Source organism: Abrus precatorius, unplaced genomic scaffold (assembly GCF_003935025.1).
Source record: "Abrus precatorius isolate BTA unplaced genomic scaffold, Abrus_2018 Scaffold2, whole genome shotgun sequence".
Classification (NCBI taxonomy): Eukaryota; Viridiplantae; Streptophyta; class Magnoliopsida; order Fabales; family Fabaceae; genus Abrus; species Abrus precatorius.
Genome location: NW_020874362.1, coordinates 5,875,202 through 5,896,897, shown reverse-complemented (window position 1 = coordinate 5,896,897; position 21,696 = coordinate 5,875,202). Strand labels below are relative to the sequence as shown.

The 21,696-nt window shown below is 30.3% G+C and overlaps 2 protein-coding genes across 2 annotated transcripts; one reads left to right on the top strand and one right to left on the bottom strand.

The window, feature by feature from the left end:
* Positions 1-10,700: 10,700 nt before the first annotated feature.
* On the top strand, positions 10,701-14,231 carry LOC113859360. The gene is made up of 7 exons (XM_027492158.1): positions 10,701-10,834; positions 11,328-11,931; positions 12,622-12,735; positions 12,830-12,895; positions 13,084-13,149; positions 13,509-13,685; positions 14,127-14,231. Exons 1-7 carry the CDS (start codon positions 10,701-10,703, stop codon positions 14,229-14,231), a joined length of 1,266 nt encoding a protein of 421 aa, XP_027347959.1.
* A 1,923-nt stretch (positions 14,232-16,154) lies between these two features.
* Positions 16,155-20,976, bottom strand: LOC113859359 (phosphatidylinositol/phosphatidylcholine transfer protein SFH12). Its single transcript, XM_027492157.1, has 13 exons — positions 20,949-20,976; positions 20,424-20,637; positions 19,758-19,857; positions 19,359-19,625; positions 19,112-19,189; positions 18,901-19,002; positions 18,760-18,809; positions 18,500-18,599; positions 18,168-18,245; positions 17,921-17,974; positions 17,495-17,597; positions 16,413-16,798; positions 16,155-16,268 (listed from the first exon to the last, which is right to left on the bottom strand). Exons 1-13 carry the CDS (start codon positions 20,974-20,976, stop codon positions 16,155-16,157), a joined length of 1,674 nt encoding a protein of 557 aa, XP_027347958.1.
* Between the last annotated feature and the right edge of the window lie 720 nt (positions 20,977-21,696).

Here is a 21,696-nt window from a genome sequence, read left to right as displayed (position 1 = left end):
GTAGAGATTATGGTCCTTTAATTCGTCCTTTTAGATTCCAAGCTGTTTGGCTTTCTTTTAATCATTTTGGGATTTGGTGATTAGTACTTGGCAAAGAAATGATAGTAAATTTTTGCAAGCTTTTGATGTTGTGAAAAAGGACTTTGAAAAATTTAATAGAGAAGTTTTTGGTAATATATTTCACAATAAAAGGATTCTGGAAGGGAGGCTCAAAGTGATTTAGAGATGTCTTGAGCAATGTTTCTATCATTCTCTCTGATCTTTGCAAGTCTAGCTCCAAGATGAATACGAGAGAATTCTCCATTAGGAAGAGATATTTTGGTTTCAGAAATCTAAAAAAAATTGGGTCAAGCAGAGTGATAAAAATACTGTATTTTTTCATGCTCAAACTATTATCAGGAGACGAAGAAATAAAATTACTGCTCTTCTACCTATTGGGTCATGGTATATGGAGAGTGAGGTCTTAAAAAATGAGACTAAAATTTTTCAAAGATTTATTTTGTGGTATGGAAGATATTACTGACAATTTGGGTGTGAAGGCTCTTCCTAAATTATTTGATGAGATTATTCAAAATCTTGTGAAACTAGTGACTAAAGAAGAAGTTTTTCAAGCGCTTGTTAGTATAAAGCCTTATAAAGCTTTGGATCCAAATGGTTTTTAGGTGATTTTCTACAAAATCCTTTGAGAAATAGTTGAGGATGATTTATGGCTTATGGTGAAAAATGCTTTTAATGAGGGCTTTTTTTTTTTTTTTTTTATCTTGGTTTAGTTGAGGCTTTGGTTGTTCTAGCTCCTAAAATCAGTTATCCTGGTATATTTAAAGACTTTGAAATGTGACTTTCAAGGTGATTACTAAAGTCTTAGTGAATAGACTTAGACCTTTTATCTCTGATATTATTTTCCCTTTCCAGAATAGCTTTATCTAGGGCAGAGGTACTTCAGATAATGCTATAATGTTACAGGAGATCGTTTATATTATGTCCAAGTCTAAGAAGAAGATTGATGACATTGGTTTTAAATTGGATCTTGAGAAGACTTATGACATAATTGATTAAAGATTTCTAAAATGTACTCTTAAATGTTTTGATTTTTCTCTTACTATTGTCAATTTAATTATGCATTATGTGTCTTCAGCTTCCCTTAGCTTGATTTAGAATGGTGAGAAATTATCTCCTTTTTTGCCTAAAAAAGGCTTGAGGCAAGGTGATCCTATATCTCCTTATTTGTTTTTGCTTTATATGGAGAGACTGATGTTTTCTATTAAAAAAGAGGTGGATGATGGTAAATGAATTCCTATTTTTATCTCTAAAAATGACCCACCAATTTCCCATCTGTTATTTGCTAATGACTTGCTTCTATTTGTCAAAGTTAAATCATCCCAGATTAGAATAATTAAAGCCTCTAGGTTGAAAATTAATTTGTAGAAATCTAGAGCGCTTTTGGTCCAAAAATGTTAGAGCTGCTAAAAGAGAAAAATTTATTAATATCTCTAGTATTCGCTTTACTAATAACATTGGTAAATACTTGGATTTTCCTATTATCAAAGGTAGAGCAAAATAAGAGAATTTTAATTATATCCTAGAAGGATGAAGTCTAGATTGGCTAGGTGAAAAATAAATTTATTAAATAAAACAGGCAAAATTACTTTAGCTAAGTCAGTTCTCTTTTCTATGCCTATTTATACTATGCATAATTTATGGTTGCCTTCTTCTATTTGTAATAAGATGGATACAATTGTGAGGATATTCATTTGGGAGAATAATACTAGGAGGAGAGTTCATTTAGTCAGCTGGCAAAAAAAATTTCATCATAAGTTGTAAGGTGGGCTTGGAATTAAAGAATCAAGGGTGATGAATGTAGCTATGATTGCTGAATTAGTGTGGCAAATGGTTCATAATAAAGAGAAGTTATAGGGTGAGAATTCTCATAGACAAATATCACTTTAAGGATGGTTTTTCTTTTAAGGAGTATAAGGGTGGATCTTTTGTGTGAAATTCCATTCAAAAAGCAACTGATTTTTTAAAAGAAGGATAAGTGTTCAGATTGGGAAATGGTGAAGCTTACTTTTGGTTCACTGACTAGTCTAGCCTTGATAACTTGTGTGATAAAGTAAATTTGGTCATCATACATGAGATTGACTTAACAGTAGTGGATGTGTGGAATGATAATAATTTGTGCTTCTATAGACTTTATACCCTGCTTCCTGATGAGGTGATGCGTGACTTAAGAAGACTTAATCTCAGTTTTCATGCTAAAAGTGTTGACATGATGATTTGGGCCAAGCCTTCAATGACATCTACATGGTTTAGGATGGTTATAATTGGTTGATAAGGGATATTAATGTCCTCACAGTTTAGAGCTAGAGTTAGGTGTGGAAACTTCAAGTGTCTGATAGAGTCAAATTTTTTGTTTGGCTCACCCTCCATGATGCTTTACTCACTAATAAAAACCGATTTAAGAGGTACATTGGCTCATTAAATATCTGCTCTAAATGTAACCAGCAAGCGGAAGACACTCTCCATTGTTTGAGAGATTGCCCTTGGGCCCTTCAAGCGGAAGACAAGATTTGGCCCATTAAAAGGTTGGAGTGAAACTTTATTCCAGTAAGTTCGTGGCTGCTTTATGGACATTGTCGAAGGATCGAAACTAACACTGTATTGAAGGTTGTCAACAAGATTTGTTTACTATTAAAGCTGAACTTCATAAGAATATGCAAGAAATGGCCACTACGCCATAAACAAGTTTTTAAAGCACTAATTTAGATAGCGGTTAGTATAAACAACTCTGTAACAATATATTTAGATAGTGGTTAGCGTTGAATCGTTCTCAAATCTATACTTTTAAGAGCGGTTCTCTATTAACTATTCTCTAAAGTTACTCTTGGAAAACGGTTAACAAAGAATTGCTCTATAAAGTTTCTAACTTTTATAAATAAAGTTCGCTCAACTTATGAATTTCTTTGCTTTTCATCTTACTAACAAAGTTAGTCTCTTTTATTTCTGTAAATTCTTTTTGTTTCTTTTACGTATGTAGGTTCTCTTTGTTTTTGATGCTCTCTTCATCTCCTGTGCTAATAAATTGTTATTTTTTCACATCTACAGGTACCTTTTTTACAATTCTCTCTATCCTTTCTTTCTTTCTTTTTCTCTTTATTAACGGTGAATCATCTTACTAATTTGTTCTCTTTTTTCTCTGCTTACTTATGTTTGGTTCATATAGGTGTGAACTGTTTGGTTATCACACTGTGTAAACTTAAAATTCAATTTTGGTTTGTTATAAAAATGAAGAATTTTTAAATGTCAAACCTATACATTAAAATTTAAACGTAATAATAAATTAATTTTAGTTTGCAACAGATCTAAAAAACTCACAAAGAGATAAATTTCAAATTTCAAATTTGCAATTTGCACTCATACTTTGAAAAATAATTCTGCGTTAAAACACTCTCTAATCTTAACATCCATACTTTGGAGAGTGGTTCCGCATGAAACCGTTCTCTAATATTAACACCTATACTTTGGAGATCAGTTTCACATAAAAATGCTTTCTAATCTTAACATTTGCAACACATTGGATAACGCAAGATTTTAAAGTAGTTCTAAACGCTTTCTAATTTAAAACAGAACTGCTCTCACAACTTCTGTTTGGCATAGTGGGCGTTGCTTCATGAGCCTCAGCAAGTGCAGGGGAGCTTTGGTCGTTTAGTTTCTTGGCTGCCCCAACCTCACAACTATATCATTATAAATGTGGATGGGAGTGTTGTTTGAAATCCAGGCCCAACTGGCTTTGGTGGAGTTATTAGAAATGGTGAGAGTGCTTGGTTACATAGCTTTTTCGGTAGCATAGGCTAGTCAAATAATATAGTGGCTAAATTATTTGCTCTCTTCCATAGGCTATCCATTGCTTGGTCCAAAGACTTCAGAAATATAATTTGCTATTCAAATTGCATAGAGGTAATCAAACTCGTTAATTCTATTGCTCAACCTTCTCATATTTATCATGCTTTAATGAGAAACATCCAAGATCTCATCTCTAAGAAGTAAACTGCGTCCTTGTGTTATACTTTTAGAAAATAGAATCATTGTGATGATATTCTTGCCAAAAAAGGTGTTCAACAAGCTTAGAAATTGGTTCTTTTAGAAGTGCTTCATGTGCATCTCTCTGTTATGCTTGCAGCAGATAGCTTTGGTGTTCTATTTATTCGTCCTTATCCTTTTCTTAATTTTCCTTGTAATTCAAAAAAATAATAGAAGTTGTGCAAATTAGTCTTTTACTTATTTAAATTGTTTGGTTAGTTTCTCACATATCAATTTATTATGCATTTAAGTCTTTGCAGTTAAACATTAACTATTGTCATTAAATAACATGTAGAAGCTAAGATGATGATGTATGACACAAGGTTAAAGACTAATCTTATTGTTTTTTTTTTATCATTGTCGTTACTCCTACCCCTTTCTTTCTCTCTCAAACACACACACATACATTATTGTTCTTCCTTCACGTATCACATTGTCACCTTCACCCCATATGTCCCGAGGAATAATGGACCTTCAACAACAACTAATAATGCCCTTAACACAAACACAAAACCTTCAAACTTCAACAATGGTGACAATGTTTATAAAGATTCAAAAAATGCAATTGTATTGGAGCAAGTTGTTGCGAGGAACTAGTTGTTGGGTTATAATGGTGTGGTTCTAAGGAGAGGGAAAAAGGGAAAGGGGAGAGGGTAAGAAGGAAGGCAGTAGAAGCTTTGGAGGTGCGAACCATCATGACCAATGTAGCTCTAAGGAGATGAAAAAAGAGAAAGAGGTGTTGAGGGCTTTGGGGGTCCAAATCATCAAGAACAATAAGATTATAAGGAGAGGGAAAGAGAGAGTGAGGTGATAGGAGCTTTAGAGACGTGAACCACCATGAATAGTGTGACCTCAGATAGGGAAAGAGAAAGGTGGTAGTGGACTACTATGAACACCAGGACTTGAGGAGGGGAAAGAGAGAGTGTGGACTAATGACATTGTTTTAGCTTCTAAGTGTCATTTAACTGTAAAAGAAAACATTTTATAGTATATATTAATGACAGGAACTTAAATGCATGACAAACTGATATATAAGGGGGCTAATAGGACAATTTAAATAAATAAAAGACTAAAATGTATAACTGCTCTTATATGATGGACTGATTTGAAAGTTTAGTCAATTTTGTTATTTAATTATTAAATTATATGTATGTGTGTGTATTCTAAAATAAAATATATATTGCATTGAACGGGCTACTAAACTTAATTTTATGAATTAGACTAAATTAGTATATTGATCCCTTGATCCTTTAACTTTTATTTTGTTATTTTGGTCCCTATATCATAAAAGTGTTTCAAATAAGTCACTTTTCATAAAAAAAATGTTAACTTCGTTAAAAACCATTATTCATCTTCTTCATTGTTGTGAACTCTAAACAAACCAAATCACAGTATATTTTAACAAAATTTTCTGGTTACCTCTTTTTTTTTTCTTTTCTTTTGTTCTCCTTTTCTTCTTTCTCTTACTCTCATTCATGCCTCTACAAACCATTCCCCCACCCCCTTCAAACTTCAAAAAAATTCTCTCTATAGGAGATGAAAAGTAAAGCAAGAACAATTACATTGAAACTGGTATAATGCCACTATCATTGTTTAGCTATCCATCTTCTTCTATGACCTCAATACCTAAAAATATACCAAAGAAATAAAAGAAAGTTTTTTAAGTTCAAAAGGAGGAAAGGGTATGGATGAGAGGTAAAAAGACAGAAAAAAGAGGGATGAAAAACAAGTTATGGATACATGGATGAGAAGTAATAGAATGATGAAAAGTAAGAAAAAAAAAAAAGAAAAACAAGGAGGCAACCGAAAATAAAAGCTTGTTTGATTTTTAATTTTTAAAAATCATATTTTAAAACATTTTTAAAAATCTATTTTTAAGAAGAAAATGAAACTAAAACTTGTTCGTTAGTTTAGTTTTCAAAATTGTTTTTAAGATGAGAAAATAAAAAAAACTTGGTTGATAAATTTATTTTTAAAAAGTTTTTAAATTAAATAAATATATAAATATATGTATTTATATTCGATATTTAATTTTAGTATTTTTATTTAATTAAATATATTTTTATATTTAAAATAAAATATTAAATTAAAAATATTAAAATATCAACATCTAATTAATATTGAATTAAAAATATCCTTATTTATGAAGTAATGCTTGCAATTTATACATATTTTAATAAATTATGAAAATTATAAAATATAAATTAATATTAAACTAAAAATAATGATTAATTTTTGCATCATAATTTTCTACTACCCTAATTGTTAGAGTTTTAAATGTTCCATCAATTTTTATAGGTTGAGTTACTAGTAGAGTAATAACATCCAGTGAAGTAATTTTAGTTAAACAAGAATGATAGTGGTGTTCATAAGAATCATATTTGGAATAAATAATTCACAGACCTTCATACTTCTCGTTGTACCAATGATTCTATAACTAAACTTTACTAACAAGGTAAGATTGAGATCAATTTTAACACAAATATGAACAAATTTTTCTATCCATGTTCATGATTTTAGCCATTTTCATATTGTCATTAGTAATATATGACAAATTTTAAGATAAAGTCAATTTTTACCTTCCAATTCAATTCAAACAAACCCATGATAATATTTTCTTGTGGACCTGAAAATAGTGGAGCCTTAGCACCTATGAACTTAGGAGTATAAGGAGGAGGAGTGAGAGGATTTATTTTTCCAAAGTCTAGTACCTCACAAGGTTTAACGGTGATTAAAGAATTTTTATTTTGTACCAAAGAAAACAAACTTCATAAAAAACTAATTACGTTTTGTGCGTGTATGAGCTTTTAAAAAATACAACATAAATATAGAATAAATACTTCGCAAATCTTATCCCATTGCTATATCTATGCCACTACTCTCTCTCGTTGAACAAATTGAATAAATGGGCTTAGTTTGGTTGAATAATGCTCGTTTCCTTTCAACACCTTCACGACCCTTTCCACGTCTTGTTAATATTTTCATCCCTTAGTTTGTCATAAACTATCCCTTTGAGCGATTATATAATTTTAACTCATGATATGACAAAATTTTATTTGTGGTACTTTGTTTTGTTATAATATTAATTAAGAGAGAAATTATAAAATATTAATTAAGTCACAAGAATTAATATATATTATAATAAGAAAAATACATTAGGCCGGCTAATGATTGGTTAATTTACAAATTTTTGTTGACTAGTATATAATTACAATTTTAATCATATCAATGTATTAAGCATCCCGCGTGGATTCCATTTGGTGCCGACAAAAAAAGTGGCATAGACTGAGATTAGGGTTCACCTAAAAGAATAGACAGAGATTAAGGACTCCTTAGAATTAAAATATATATTGTGACCGTACAGCATAGTAATGGCATCTTCAAATCCAGCCTTCAATATTCTCTGGAATCCATTTGCACCACAGAAAATGTTATTTTAAATCTACCACTTTAGTCCTTATATTTGAATATGTGGAGAGCCTATGACATATATATAAGCACCTTTTCTCCATACTGATGTGGTTATAAATAATGCCCCCATGATTATTTAAGTATCAGCACTACCATAAAATTATTATAATTTTGATCCAATCCATGATCACATTTTTATCTTATCCGACGACTTTATTCGAAACTTGGTACAAATACATAGAATGTGACTGCAAAAGATGAACAATATAACAGCCTTTTCAAAGCTAATTAATTCTGAACGACGAGAGCAACCATCATAATTCTTATAATATATAGGGAATTTTAACACGAGAAAAAAAATTGGAACATCACAAAAGCAAAAGAGAAACGACGAAGAATAAAAGAATTCCTATGCTTTTGATGAGCAGCCTTGGAGTAAATAGTAGCAATATGTAGCAACTAGCAAGTACAGTGAAGCTACTTGCTTACTTTTCATCAATTGGCCATTCATAAAGCGAAGTCAAAATACACGTGAGATACTAAAAGATAAAAGGGGTTTAAGACTCATCGTCTTTTTTAATTATTTAATTTGTTCTGACTTGGACTTAGTTATGTTAAATTTGAGTTCTATAAATTAAATTGGTGTGATTTTAGCTTAAGCTTGAAGTATATCAAATTTATATGCCAGATAACTCATTATAACTTATTTCTTTGAAGACTATTAATTATTTGTGAGACTCCTACACTTATGTATTAATACATTTTTAAATAACATGATAATATTTGTGTTTACATAATTTATTTTGAAATATTTTTGTAAAATATTCCTTAATTTTAATATTTATTTCTGAAATCCTAGTCATGATTTATTTATAATATCTAAGTTTATACATTATGTGCATGTTAGATCAACCAAATTATCAGTCGAGTCATTATTAAGTTAGGTCATTACAAGAAAAATAAATTAGTAGCTAATTCAGCAATCAATAAACATTGATATATATCAAATTAAAGTGTCCTTTTCTATCATATTTTAGCAACTATATACTAATAATCGAATTTACCTAATTATTCAGTCACCAAAGTCATTGCTAAGGCATATGAAATTAATTTTGTATGAATTATGAACATTGAAATGAAGTGTGTTCCCTGTTAACAATTAATGATATTGATGGATCAAGAAATGATTTAGGAACGCAATTTCCTAAATAAAGAGATGACTATCAACTAAAAATGAAAATGGGTACATCTAAATAAATGTATTATAAATTCTTTTATTATATATCATCTTGAAAACTTATTTGTACTCATACTTATATCTCTGCGAGTGATCATTTTGATTCTTTTATCTTTAAACTTAAATTCTCATGTTTGTTAACTGAAACATGATTCTTTTAACATTACTCTGTAAATTAATAACGTGTAAATATCTTGTCATTAATAAAGAAATTAAACAAGGTAAAAAGTTACAACAAAATTATTTATTTTATGTATATTAGTACGGGTAAGTAGATATAGATACTATAATATTTATATTTAACAAAATTTTTAAATATTACTTATACTTAAATTGAAAATTCATTTAGTTAGTTTCTGTCATATTATAAATATTTTTTGCAAATACTTAATGATAATAGGGGTCATTGCCATTCCTACTGTCAATTGTAAATGCCACCTTTGAGATGAAAAAAATGGAAACTGGCCAGATTAATTTAGTAACTTTAAAAGAATTTAATTTATTTTTGAAAAATTAAAATTTAAGTTTGATATATTTAAGTAAACATAGACTAATTTTTAAAAAAATTAAAAATTGTTTAAATAGAATGAAAGATGGGCATATAATAAATTACAAGCTTGAATCTTTATTTATGTCATTTGAATGAATTAAAAGTAATTTCTTTGTAAATAATTCGAATTTAAAAGCTTTTAGAACCAAACTAATTAAGACTTCCCATCTCTCAAATTTATGTAAAAAGGGCTTTATTTTAAAATCTAATATTTTTTAAAAAAAATTTAACTTAACTTAAAAGTGTATATTTAAAACTTGATTTATAATATAACTTATAATTAATTAGTCAATGAACTTATTCTTAAATAAGTTAACAACATAAACTCAATGAGTTTAAGTTTTTAGATAATTCAACAAGTATATAATTTAGAATTAATATAATAAAAACTTCATACAATAATCATGATAAATTTTCCTTTTTAATTATATAAGTAAGACCTAATTGTACAAATCGGGCAATATCGGCATCAGTGGGCTGTCTTCTTCCTGTTCCTTGTCCTCATAAATTAAATAATTATTTTTCATATACTGTTTCTGTTCTACTGAATTTCCAATGCCATTAGAATTTGTGTAATCTGCGACGTAAACAAACAAACGCTTAGCCGAACGACTCGTGTTTCAATTTTAATTAACCAAAACATGTATTATTGTCATATTGTATGAAAAAAATCATTTTTCATTACAAATTAACGTGATTAAAAAATTAAGTCCCCTAATAAGTTAAAGAATAAAAATAAGACAAGATGACCTAGATAATCTGCCTCTTCTTTCGTACAGATTTAATAAAATGTTTTTCATACAAGCTACCAATTAAGCAATTTCCGAACTGCATATAAAAAAGAAAACGAAAAAGCAATTTCCAAACTAAAATTTAAAAGTATTTTTTAAATATATATTATATTATACTATCATATATATAAAATAAATTCCCAATAACCTTTTATCGAGAAAAAAGTCCACTAACCTAGCTTTAGGAGGAATTTCTTGAATATATATACATATATCCTGAAGATGTCATGTTTATCTATCCCAAAAACATAAAACACCGTCTACTCATTTGAGAGTTGACAGCATATATAATAATCTTTCCGCCTTGCACCACAAACATCATTCAGGAATATTTTTCAAAGCTCTATGCAGTTGCTTTGGGAATTTCCCAGTACAAAACTAGCTAGCTAGTTAAAAGAGTCTTTTGGAGAGAGTACACAAATATTGTGAGCTCAAAAAGCCCAATTAATCTTCAACGAGGGAAGAGCAACGAAGAAAAAAGGACTGTAACTGAAGTAAGGAGCTGCTGTGATATCAAATATCAAATATCAAAACATTGTAAAAAGTGTAATTAAGGTCTCTCAAGCAAGCTTCATAGGCAAGCTAATTTAGCTCGATTACTTTTGTTTTGGGATCTTCACGATTTAAAATAATTATGGAGTTTTCCAGTTTCCATCTTCAGCATCAGCTTCAAGAAGAATCTGCTCAGTGTATAGCTTCAGCTACTCCGCCATCTCTCTATAAACCTTCTACCACCACTAGTCAATCATGGATCCCAAGCACCATATAGTAAGTGCCTAACTTTTTATTTATGCCGAAAATCCTTTAATCAGAACTGAACCCTTCCATAACCAGAGATATGTTGTGATATTTGAATTCTTTGAACTCCCTCGCTCTCTCGATAAAATTAATAAAGTGGCCTGTTTCTGTCTATTTTTGGGGGCTTGTGAGTGTTATTCAAGAGATTTAACTAAGTTTAGTATTGCACATGTATGATCCTTTTGGGAAAAGAAGATATGGGAAATTGTGTAGTAAAAAAGCTTACATCAGTTTGCACAGAACTTTCCACTAAAAATCTTTTAATTACTAAAGTTTTTTGTGGTGCTGTCATCATTTTCACATGCCCTTAAGTAATTCTATATATCTTAATTTGATAATTTCACATTTGATTATAATTTCAGGATTACTCTCTGCTTTTCTTTGATTGTTTTTTAGTTGTTTCATCTTTGGAACAGTGCAATAGCACCCATTAGCTTATACCTACGTGTGAGTTTGTTTGCAGCAATGGTTCTACCAGTGGGTTTATAACGGGGAGCTTTAACAATTCAAGAGAACTAGGGCACAAGCACACCATGATTGATTCACTTAGAATTTCAACTGGGCAAGCCTATGGTTTTCACAATGGAAAAAGCTTCACTCAACGGCCAGCTAGTGATGATCTCTTTCCAGCAAAAATCAAAGGCGAAATGAACAGAAGCTCCTCGAAGTCTATGAATGAATCATGTTCATTAATCTCAACACATGAACCACAACATTCTCCTAGTTTCTTATCTAATATTTCTGTAACTGGTGAGGAGTTTTTTCCTGAGGAGGAGGAGCATCATGTTCACAAGCCTATAGATGGAATAGATGGAGGGATGGCCCTAACCAAGAGATATAACTTTGGAGATGTTTCCTCAAATTTACCAACCCTAGATATGTCCTCTTCGATAGTTTCATGTTCTTTGGGCTTAAATCATCAAGCGTTGGGTCTGCATACAAGTTATAATAATGGGAGTTATGGCCTCCAACCTTGCTATGATACTTTTGGTCTTAATGAGGCCATATCATTAAGCCACCGCAACATGCATGGTCTTGAAAGTAGTCCAACAAACAGCTCTCAGAAAGTGGGTAATTATATTTTCTCTACCTCACTTCTCACATACAAGAGTTACCTAAAGTTTGAGTAAAATATCTTAACAACCAGAGAGAAAAAGAGTACACGAACTAAAGAAATAAAATGAATCAAAATTATTTTTGCATATAAATTAATTATTTTAAATCCTTTTCACTTAACATTTTTATTAGTTAATTTTAATTTATATAATTTATTTTAATTTTTATAAATATTTATTGAAAAATTTATCCAAATTTACTCGTAAGCACGTTGGCAATTTCATTGAAATAGTTTTTAGTAGGAGTTAGTCTCTTTATATATATATATATATATATATATATATATATATATATATATATATATATATATATTTTACCAATATAATGTAGCACAAACCTTTAAGACATTATATTCAATATTCATACATTTGTTTTTACAATAAATGGTACAATAAGGAGAAAGATAAGAAGAGAAAAGAAAAAAAGTTTATGATAAAATAATTGATGTGATAAAAAGAGATAAAGAAAAATGTTGTATAAATTAATGGAAGAATAATATAACTCAAACTCTTGAATCATTATTGAAAACAGATTATACAAAATTTTAACTCTTAATTCATTCTTTACTCTGCTTACATATATATCAATTATCTTTTCAGTGATCCTATTCGACTCGCTTAACCTTTTCACGTGAATTATAGATTTCATCATTCACAAGTGAAGTTGCAATGAAAAAGAGGTCTAGCTGTTGCTCTCTACCAAAAGAATATGAAGGAAAAGCTAAGAAGTCAAGGTCTTCATGCCCTTCCCTAAAGGTTATATTTTATAATAAATTGGAATTTAAATTGATGTTTTATAATCACTTCCATTAAAATAAAACTGGGCTAATGTGGAGTGAGTTCAAACCAGGTCAGAAAGGAAAGATTAGGAGATAGGATCCAAACTCTTCAGCGATTAGTGGCACCTTTCGGGAAGGTACATCATATATGTCTGATCTTTGGTTTAGAGGTCACTTATTGGTGTATTTATATTAAATAGATATAAGTAATGCCAATAATTTTAGGCCACATATCATGATTTCCCAAAATCATATGTATTTTTTTTTATTTTGTTGATTTTTCTTTTATATATTTTAAATTATTTTTTTTGTTTTTAATTTGCAGACCAGTACAGCCTCTGTTTTAAGTGAAGCTATTGGCTACATCCTTTTCCTTCGCCAACAAATCCAGGTGGGTATTTAGACATTACTACATCAATTGTTCTTCATTAAACAAAATAATTTTAATTTTTTTTCTGCAAATGCGGCTATATGTGAAGGTTGCTTATTGTGTCTCTGAGTTTATAATATCATTTCATTAAAAATATTTCAAATTTTGAATTTTTTAAACTATTGCTCTAAGCATAAATTAAGTTAAATTGTATTAAAAATTAAGAGAGTCTTTTTAATTTCTTTAATAAAATTTATTTTTAATTTCCTAGCCAATACTTTTAAAATATTAGTTAGCATTTTTTAAAAAAAAATTAACCACTATTTTAAAGACATTTATTAACGTTCTCCAAATAGCTTCACTGTTAATTTTGACTGTAGAGGCTAGGGCTAGCTGAAGGCCTTGAAACTATAGAGAATGGGAAGACGCAGGAACGAATAAACGAATTGCGTTTGTATATATTTCTTCGATACTTATATGCTCTTTGTTCACTGCAGACTTTGAGCATTCCTTACATGAAATCCGCGCAAAACAAGCCCTCTAGAATGGTGCAGCTGGTAAGACATGCATTGCATATTCTAGTTTTGTTGATATTTCAGGCCATGATTTGACTCCTAAGTGAAACATACAATTTAGTGGATGAAATATGGAGTTATATTTATTTATTAGATGATTTAAATCCATTCAAAGGAAAACCACACTTAAAAAAATAGAGTTATAACTGATAATTAGAAAAGTTGAGACTGTAATAATTAATTCTGATAATATCATATAATTAACTTCTCTCTCTCTCTCTCTCTCCTTTAAATCTTATGGATTCATGCGTATGTTGTTACTATTTTTGCTTAAATTAGTGCAGTCAGTTATGCAACGCTTAAAAAGGAAAAAAGTAACGAAAATAAAATTACGATTATGGTATAGAAATATATTAAATAATTAGAAACCCATCATACGCACTCAGTAAGTGTTATTCATTAATTTTTGCTTTCTGGCTACAGGAATCAAACGAGGATGAAAGCAGAGAATTCAAGCCAGACCTTAGAAGCAGAGGGTTGTGTCTTGTGCCCCTTTCTTATGCATCATTTATTAATCGTTGTTCTTAGCCATTTTCATATTGTTATTAGTAATATATGACAGAAAACTAGATAACCCAAAATTGAATCATAAAAGTTTATGGTATGCTTATTTTAGTTTGTGAACCATGACAAGCTGTAATGTAAAGAATATAGACGAGTTGGGGGGGGGGGGGGGAGGAATTAAAAAAATTTGCTTTTCATTATATGTTGAAAAGAATATAAATAGACTCGTCTTATATTTGTGCTATAAACAAATAGTAAAATAACTGTCGGATAAGGTGTAATTAATATGATACTCTCAAATTCAAAGATATGTTACATCTTTCTTATATAACAAGAGTGAAATAGTTCTTAATATTTCAAATTTTTATTTTCATAAAATGGAACGTTGGTTCAAGTAGTATATACTTTATTTTCCTTAAAATTTAAGGTTAAGTTTAAAGCGTATGAATGAATTTTATTTTTTTTTTACAAAAATTAGTCTCATTATGTTACGAATATTTTCAACTCAATTAAAAATTACTTCATGTAGAAGATACGTGTAACTTAGATTAAAAGAAATTATCTTTGTCATACATTAGTATAATTCCTTTTTCTTGTCAATCACACTGGTACATAAGGTTAAACAAACTTTTGACTGTTACCAGGATTGGTTTAATAAAGAAGACCTTGAGTAGTTTGCATGAGGTTATAAATTTTAACATCCTTGCTGATATTGCATATAAAAAAATTAATTGTATTTTTGGTTCATTTAGTTTCAATTATATGTGACTCAGTTTTTATATATTTTTTAGTTAATTAATTTTTAAAATTTTAAAATTATACAACTATTGCCTTTTAATTTTATTTTATTTAAAATTCTTAAAATTTTAATTTTTATTAAAAAAATCTTGAGAATTTGTAATGAAATTGGAATATGAAATAATTTAGAAGTGAAAAAACTTTGTGAACAATTGATAAAATTTAGAGAAATTTATAAAATGTGATATTAGTATTTGAAAAAAAATAAAAATCAAATTTAATATTTTGGTTTATTAATTTTAAGAAGAAGGTAAGTTCAATTTATAAAGACTTTGAGTAGAGAGAGAGAGAGAGAGAGAGAATTCAGGAGTTTTAAGTATAAAAAAATTCAACAAAGAACTAAATTTAAACTTAATTAACACAAAAATATTGATGAACTAAAATTCCATATAACCTAAAATCCTACAATAATCTTTCAAGTCAGTTTAGCTTTAGATTACACTTATGGAATTATGTGAACTAATTTGTATTGATTAATTATTTTTAGCGACAAAAGTGACATTCTCTCTCTCTCCCTCCCTATATATTTATTAGGAGAATTTGTGAAAACAATTTATTATATATATTTTTTATTTTTTTTAATATTTTTTTAAAATATTATTAACTAGGTTTTTTATTCATTTTATATCTCTTTCTCCTTATTTTTTTTCTTTATTTTTTTATTACATCATCTATCATTTTTTTCCTTCGTATTACTTTCTTCCTCAACCGATTGCACACCTCTGAAATGAGGTGTGAACAGATATTTCCCATAAAAATAAAAAATTGTGCGTTTGTGAGGGTTCGATTTTCATATGATATATACGTATAATTTCAGACTCGTATATTTACCAAAATATATTCATTCCACTGTTGTACATCCCAAATAGGACTGGCTTTTGCATACATAGTGCATTGTTTTTATATACATTGAAATAGTCCTATCATTAGAGTACTATCGGATATTTGTGGCACATCTTGTAGCTTTGCATTTTGGACATTTCACGTAATAATGGCTCATTTTGGAAGTCTTTGGAAAACCGAAAGAAGAATTAATACCAAGTTAGATTGAGTGCTCACCAAGCGAACTGCATTATAAGACAAACTATTAAATAATAATAATAAAAAAAAAATAGTTTTGTAAATAAATAACTACATTATATACAGGTATTAAGTTGAAAGGTACATATTAAGTTGTAAGGTACATACCAACTTCTTCTTCTTCTTCTTTTTCTCAATGTAAGCCGAAAGCTCATCTTGCTTGGAAAGTGAATCCTCCAAAGCCTATCAAAGCCAAACCATTGAAAAACCAACCAACCAAGAATTATACAATAATAACACTATAACAGATGGGAATTTCACATGGGAACACTATTTTAATGGTATGAAGTTTTACAATACTAAAAGGAAATTTGTTAGGTTGTTTACCTTCTTGGTCGCCAAAAGTTCTTGCTCCAAAGCATCAGCGCGGGTAATAGCAGCATTGAGCATTTCCTCTTTCTCAGGTGGCATGCAAGGGTTCTGGGTGTTCATGTTGATCATCTTCTCTTCCAACTCAGCCATGCGTTTCATGACAGTCATGAACTCTTGAGCTGAAATGACAGGGTTTGTCATTTGGTCAGAAGAAGGAATCACTTGGCTGCCTGAGAAATTCGAGTAGAAGTTGGCATCAGTGAGCTTCTTTGGCATGTTTCTTGTCATTCTCACCATCGTCACTATGCCCATCACAAATGCCATCACCCCAGTGAATATCTGGGAATTCACTTTTTCGTGAATCTTGCATGAATCAAGCATGGCGTAGGCATCTACTGGGGCTGCCATCAGTTCCACGAAACCATAAATAAAATTTCAGTCACACAAATTAAATGGTCAAAATCATCAAATGTTAACTAAAGTCGAGTCACATGATCAATTTTTTTAAAGTCTTATAACACTTCTCTTCCATGATTATACTGTCTATTAAAAAAAGAGAACTTGTATTTTTATACCTATTTTGTTTTATATTTATCTTTCATTTTCTTCTTTTTATCTCTCTCTTCCTTTTCTATTGCATCATCCTTCACATCTTTTACTCTCTCTCTCTCTCTCTCTCTCTTCTTCTTCTTTTCTTCTTAAGTTGCCTTTCCTCTACTCATTCCGTATCCCATTTTAGGAGTGTGGACAAATCATTTTCTCGAAAAAAGCTCTCTTTTTCTTTTTATATTTTCTCAAAAATAGTAAGCATAGGAAGAGGGGTAATTAACGATTTAGACATAAGAGTGACATTTTACTGCTTTAATTTTCATAGGCACCTCACAAGATTTTAAGAAATTTAGGGTATGTTTGTTTCCCATTTTTAAAAGAGTTTTTAATTTTTTTTTCTAAATATAGTATAAATTTATACTATATTTAGAAAAAAAAATTAAAAACTCTTTTAAAAAGAAAAATCAAACATACCTTTAGTCTTTTAGGAATACGTGTTATATATAAATTAGAGTTAACAAAGAAATACAATTGTATCCACCGTGTACCTTTGGACACTGCAAATGTCTCATTTTCTTCGACCTTTTTCCAAGCAGTTTTATCCGCAGCAGGGACAAAGTCCTCGTAGTTGTAAGCTTTAGTAGAAGGGACCTGTTAATTTTTTCAAAATTTTTGTACTTAGAGCTAAGTAACAAGGGGCATTATTTTTTCGTCTTGGATAGCCAAAGAAGGGTCACATGAAACTTCCAAAATATGCAATCTTCTGTGTAAACCAAAAACCATTTGAAACTACCAAAATGTACTACACAACACCATAGTTGAATGATCCACTTTAATGATTTAGGACGAAAATATATTCATTGACAAATAAATAATGTTTTTTTTGTTTATTTTTCCTTTAATATTAACCTCACTAACTAGATTTTGAGACCTGTAAGACTCTGACTATATATAAAGAAGTAAAACTAACATACCTGAGCGATGACAGAACACATTTGTGAGGTGAGATCTGCCTCCATCTTGGGAGTCTCGTGTCCCTAAACATGCTTATTTATTAGTTTGGAAGTTAAGCCATAACAGAAGGAAATGAAAAAAAACAAAAATAAAAATAAAAAAATGATTTTGAATAGGGAAAACTATGTAGAATTTAGAATGAAAATGCCAAATGAAAGTCCAATTAGTTATCTAAGTTCAAATATAACCTCAAATAAGCAATCTCACCTCATCAGAAGTTGTCTTCTCTTCAACGACAGGGGCCTCGCATTTTCTTGAACATTTGTGCTCATCATTTTGAACCATCTGTTAGTCCACATATTATAAAACATATAAGCCTGAGAATCCATAATGGAACACTTGGGCTTGTTTGTTTTAAAGTTCCAAAATCAATTGTTGCACTATCCAGACGTTCTAACAAAAACATGTGATATAGATTAATTAATGCCGGTATCTCAATCACATTTAACGGTTTTAAATCAATTTATAAAATCAATTCTATTCGATTTTAAACCAAACAGGTATTATTAGCTGAAATCATAAAAAGAGAAAAAAAAAACCCTTAGGATTTCAGCATCCTTCCAAGGACCCTTATCAGAACGCATGCAGCCTCCTTGATCAGCACAAGTGCAAGTGCCACCCAAAAACTCTGGCAACTCACTGGCAAAGCGAAACCAATGGATATAAAGATTGTCAATAACCTTAATTCAGAGTTGATAAAAGGTTTTGAAGACAGAATGACAAATGTGGAGTAGAAAATGGATTGAAGTAACTTGTGACACAAGGAAAATCAGGAACTACGATGTTATCATAAACTCACCTTGCATCAATCATTTCAAGCAATTTACTTTGATACTTGTTGCCAAGAACCTGATATAAATTATAAAAGTTCAATTAGATAAAATCCTATGATTTTCTTGACAAAAACAAGAAGAAATTTAGACCAGTTATTTGTTCTCACATGGATCTTCGATGTGGTCTTTGGGTCAAGGAAGGATTTTACAGTGTTCCACAATATTCTGAATCCGGAACCTGCATTGATGATGAACATGCGGTTCAAGGTCTGCAGTGAAGCCACAAATTTTTTTATATTACAACTCAGTAATCCACAATATTGAAAACAAACATTTCTTTTTTATGTAAACCTTAACCAATATAGAAGAAAAACATACTTCTGGGTAATTGTCACCATCAATCTTCTGAAGGGTCATGATGAGCTCCCTGGCATGTTTGTTGAAGTTCTTAAGCCCCTATACATCAAAACATCAATATTAAGTTTCCATTATCATCTTTTCATATTTTCCTCATTTCTTTTTTCTGTCATAGATATCAAGGCACATTTTGTTTACGTTTCTCAAATTTTAAAATTACTAATTCAATCTTGGATTGGCTTATAAATTAACAAATTCTAATACATACCACTCCTTGAACATCAAGGATGGTTGTGCTTTGATCAATGTGCTTCTTTGCAGCAATGGAGCAAGCTGGAAACTTCACATCAAAGGTCCTCTCAAACTCCTTGACATGGTATTTGACATAACGTTCCATGGTGGTGACTTGCATCAACTTGGTGGCATCTACTTGGCCCAATCTCTCAATGTACACTGGGCGTCCATCCTTATCAACACCATGATGTCCATGAGGATAATATTGCAACACTTCATCGAGTTCCTTGAATTCAAAATCCTAGTATAACAAGCACAAGATATGTAAACAAAAGAAGGAGTGGAACTAATTAAACATGTGGGAAATGGGGTTATTATATTGTAAAATTGTTAATAAATTCATGCAAATCTCACATATAAGATTGTTAAGTACCTCGATGATGGTGTCAGCACCAAATTCCTTCCTCCATTGAAGCATGTCAGACCACATTTGCTTTGATTTCTCAATGTCAAATTTCCTGGCCTTGAGGAACCTGTTCAACAAAAAACAAATAAATAGTGTTGGAGAAATTTCAAGTTTTTACTCAATAGTGTTGAGGAACCTGTTCAATAATAAATGATTTTATTATTGCTTTATTCTTTGAAATTTTCTATCTATATAATTTGATCCCTAAAGTTATCCATGGTGCTAACATACTCATCCTTTTCGGGATCAACTTGTAAGGACAAAACTTTCAAGGAACATTAGTAACATCTCTCAAGATACAAATTATATATGCTCTCCGTAACTAATGGATCCAATCATTGATGCAAATTTGAAAGAAAAATCAATAGATAATTAGATAAATCCCATTTTTACGATGTATATATATATATATATAAACAACGAAATGTGATTAGAAAAACAAAGGTAAAAAAACAACGCAAAAAAGGTTAAAACACTATACAAGTGTACCAACATTATTATCAGAATTCTTTTATAAAATAGGCTACATGATCAAAGTAATCATCTTAACAACTTAATTAGCTGAATTATATCAAATATATGACCCATTAGTATGATAAATATGAGGCAAGGAAGAAAAATGAACTAATTAACCTGAGCATCATATGATAATCATCGTGCTTCTCAGGGAGTAGCTCCTCCAAAACAAGAGTTTGGCGAAACTCATCAACAGCTTTCGACTCCTCAGCATCGCGGAAATCCTCAATTTCAACCGACATGACCTTGCTGCTGCTTCGTCTCCTGCTCCTCGTCAGGGAATTCCTTAGTTTCTTCTTCAATGAACCAACACGATCACTCTTTTCAAGAGCTGCAATGCAACCCTTTAAATTATTACATAGCTTATCAGATTTTTTCCAACTTATTTTAAGAAGTTTTATAGTGAAATTTATAAGATAAACTATCGTATAATAAGAGTTTATTAAATAAGTATTTAACTGATCTATGTTTTCAAGTGTAACTTTTAATTTGTTTTGAAAAACTAATCACTTAACTATGAAGAGTTTATGAAAAATTAGTTGATATTTCTCTATAAATAATCTCAACCAAATATTTACGAACTCATAACCATTATTCAAGTTTAACGCTTGTTAAAAAAAAATAAAGATGAAATAAATGAACCTGTCTTTGGGGACTGGGCTCCAGACATGGTGTAGCTTGTAATGATAGCTTCTGCCGGGTATTCAGAAGGATTAATCACTCATCATACAATAGCAGAAAGAAAAACAAAGCACTCCCAAATGCCCTGCATGCACGCAACGCCATCAATAAATAAATAATAATCCACTGAACATAATGCCATATATTAACAAAATCAACGTGCATGCAAACACACGAGGCTTATGATCAGAAAACATGAGCATGCCGGGTGGTTTTAATTATTAAATAGATGTTCTTATGACTATAAAGTGACGTGAAAAATATGTAAGAGAAAAGAAACGGAACTGAACACCGATGGGATTTGCAAATTTGGTGAAAAGAAAAGTGAGAAAGAAAAGATGGTTAAAAAGGAATGAGCTCTTGAAAGCGAAAGGGACGGAGAGAAGGAAAAATCCTGAAAATAGGGTCTATGTTTAAGAGACAATGAGGCTTCCACGAGGGAGCATTGACCAAGTCTTAGAGAAATAACGACAACGTTAATTGATAAATGATTTTCTAATTGGAGAAGAAAAGAGATATCAAATAGAAAGAAAGCAATAGAAGCTGTGGTTTGGGCGAAACGTAAAGCTATGCCATTCATATTGCAAACATCCCAGTTTCCCCGCCCTTTCCCAAACAGCAAAATTTTGTTTGTAATATGGGACACTTTATATATATATATATATATATTCAGGATGTATTTTTTAATGCATCTATAATAAAAAGATAA

What these genes read in the sequence shown, in the direction of transcription:
- LOC113859360 (XM_027492158.1), top strand. Translation starts at nt 10,701, where the DNA reads ATGGAGTTTTCCAGTTTCCATCTTCAGCATCAGCTTCAAGAAGAATCT. An exon ending in TCCTTCGCCAACAAATCCAG is followed by an intron (nt 13,150 to 13,508) that starts GTGGGTATTTAG and finishes TTTTGACTGTAG; the next exon opens with AGGCTAGGGCTAGCTGAAGG. An exon ending in CCTCTAGAATGGTGCAGCTG is followed by an intron (nt 13,686 to 14,126) that starts GTAAGACATGCA and finishes TTCTGGCTACAG; the next exon opens with GAATCAAACGAGGATGAAAG.
- LOC113859359 (XM_027492157.1), bottom strand. Translation starts at nt 20,976, where the DNA reads ATGTCTGGAGCCCAGTCCCCAAAGACAG. An exon ending in AGCCCAGTCCCCAAAGACAG is followed by an intron (nt 20,638 to 20,948) that starts GTTCATTTATTT and finishes GTTGCATTGCAG; the next exon opens with CTCTTGAAAAGAGTGATCGT. An exon ending in GACATTTGCAGTGTCCAAAG is followed by an intron (nt 16,799 to 17,494) that starts GTACACGGTGGA and finishes AACTGATGGCAG; the next exon opens with CCCCAGTAGATGCCTACGCC.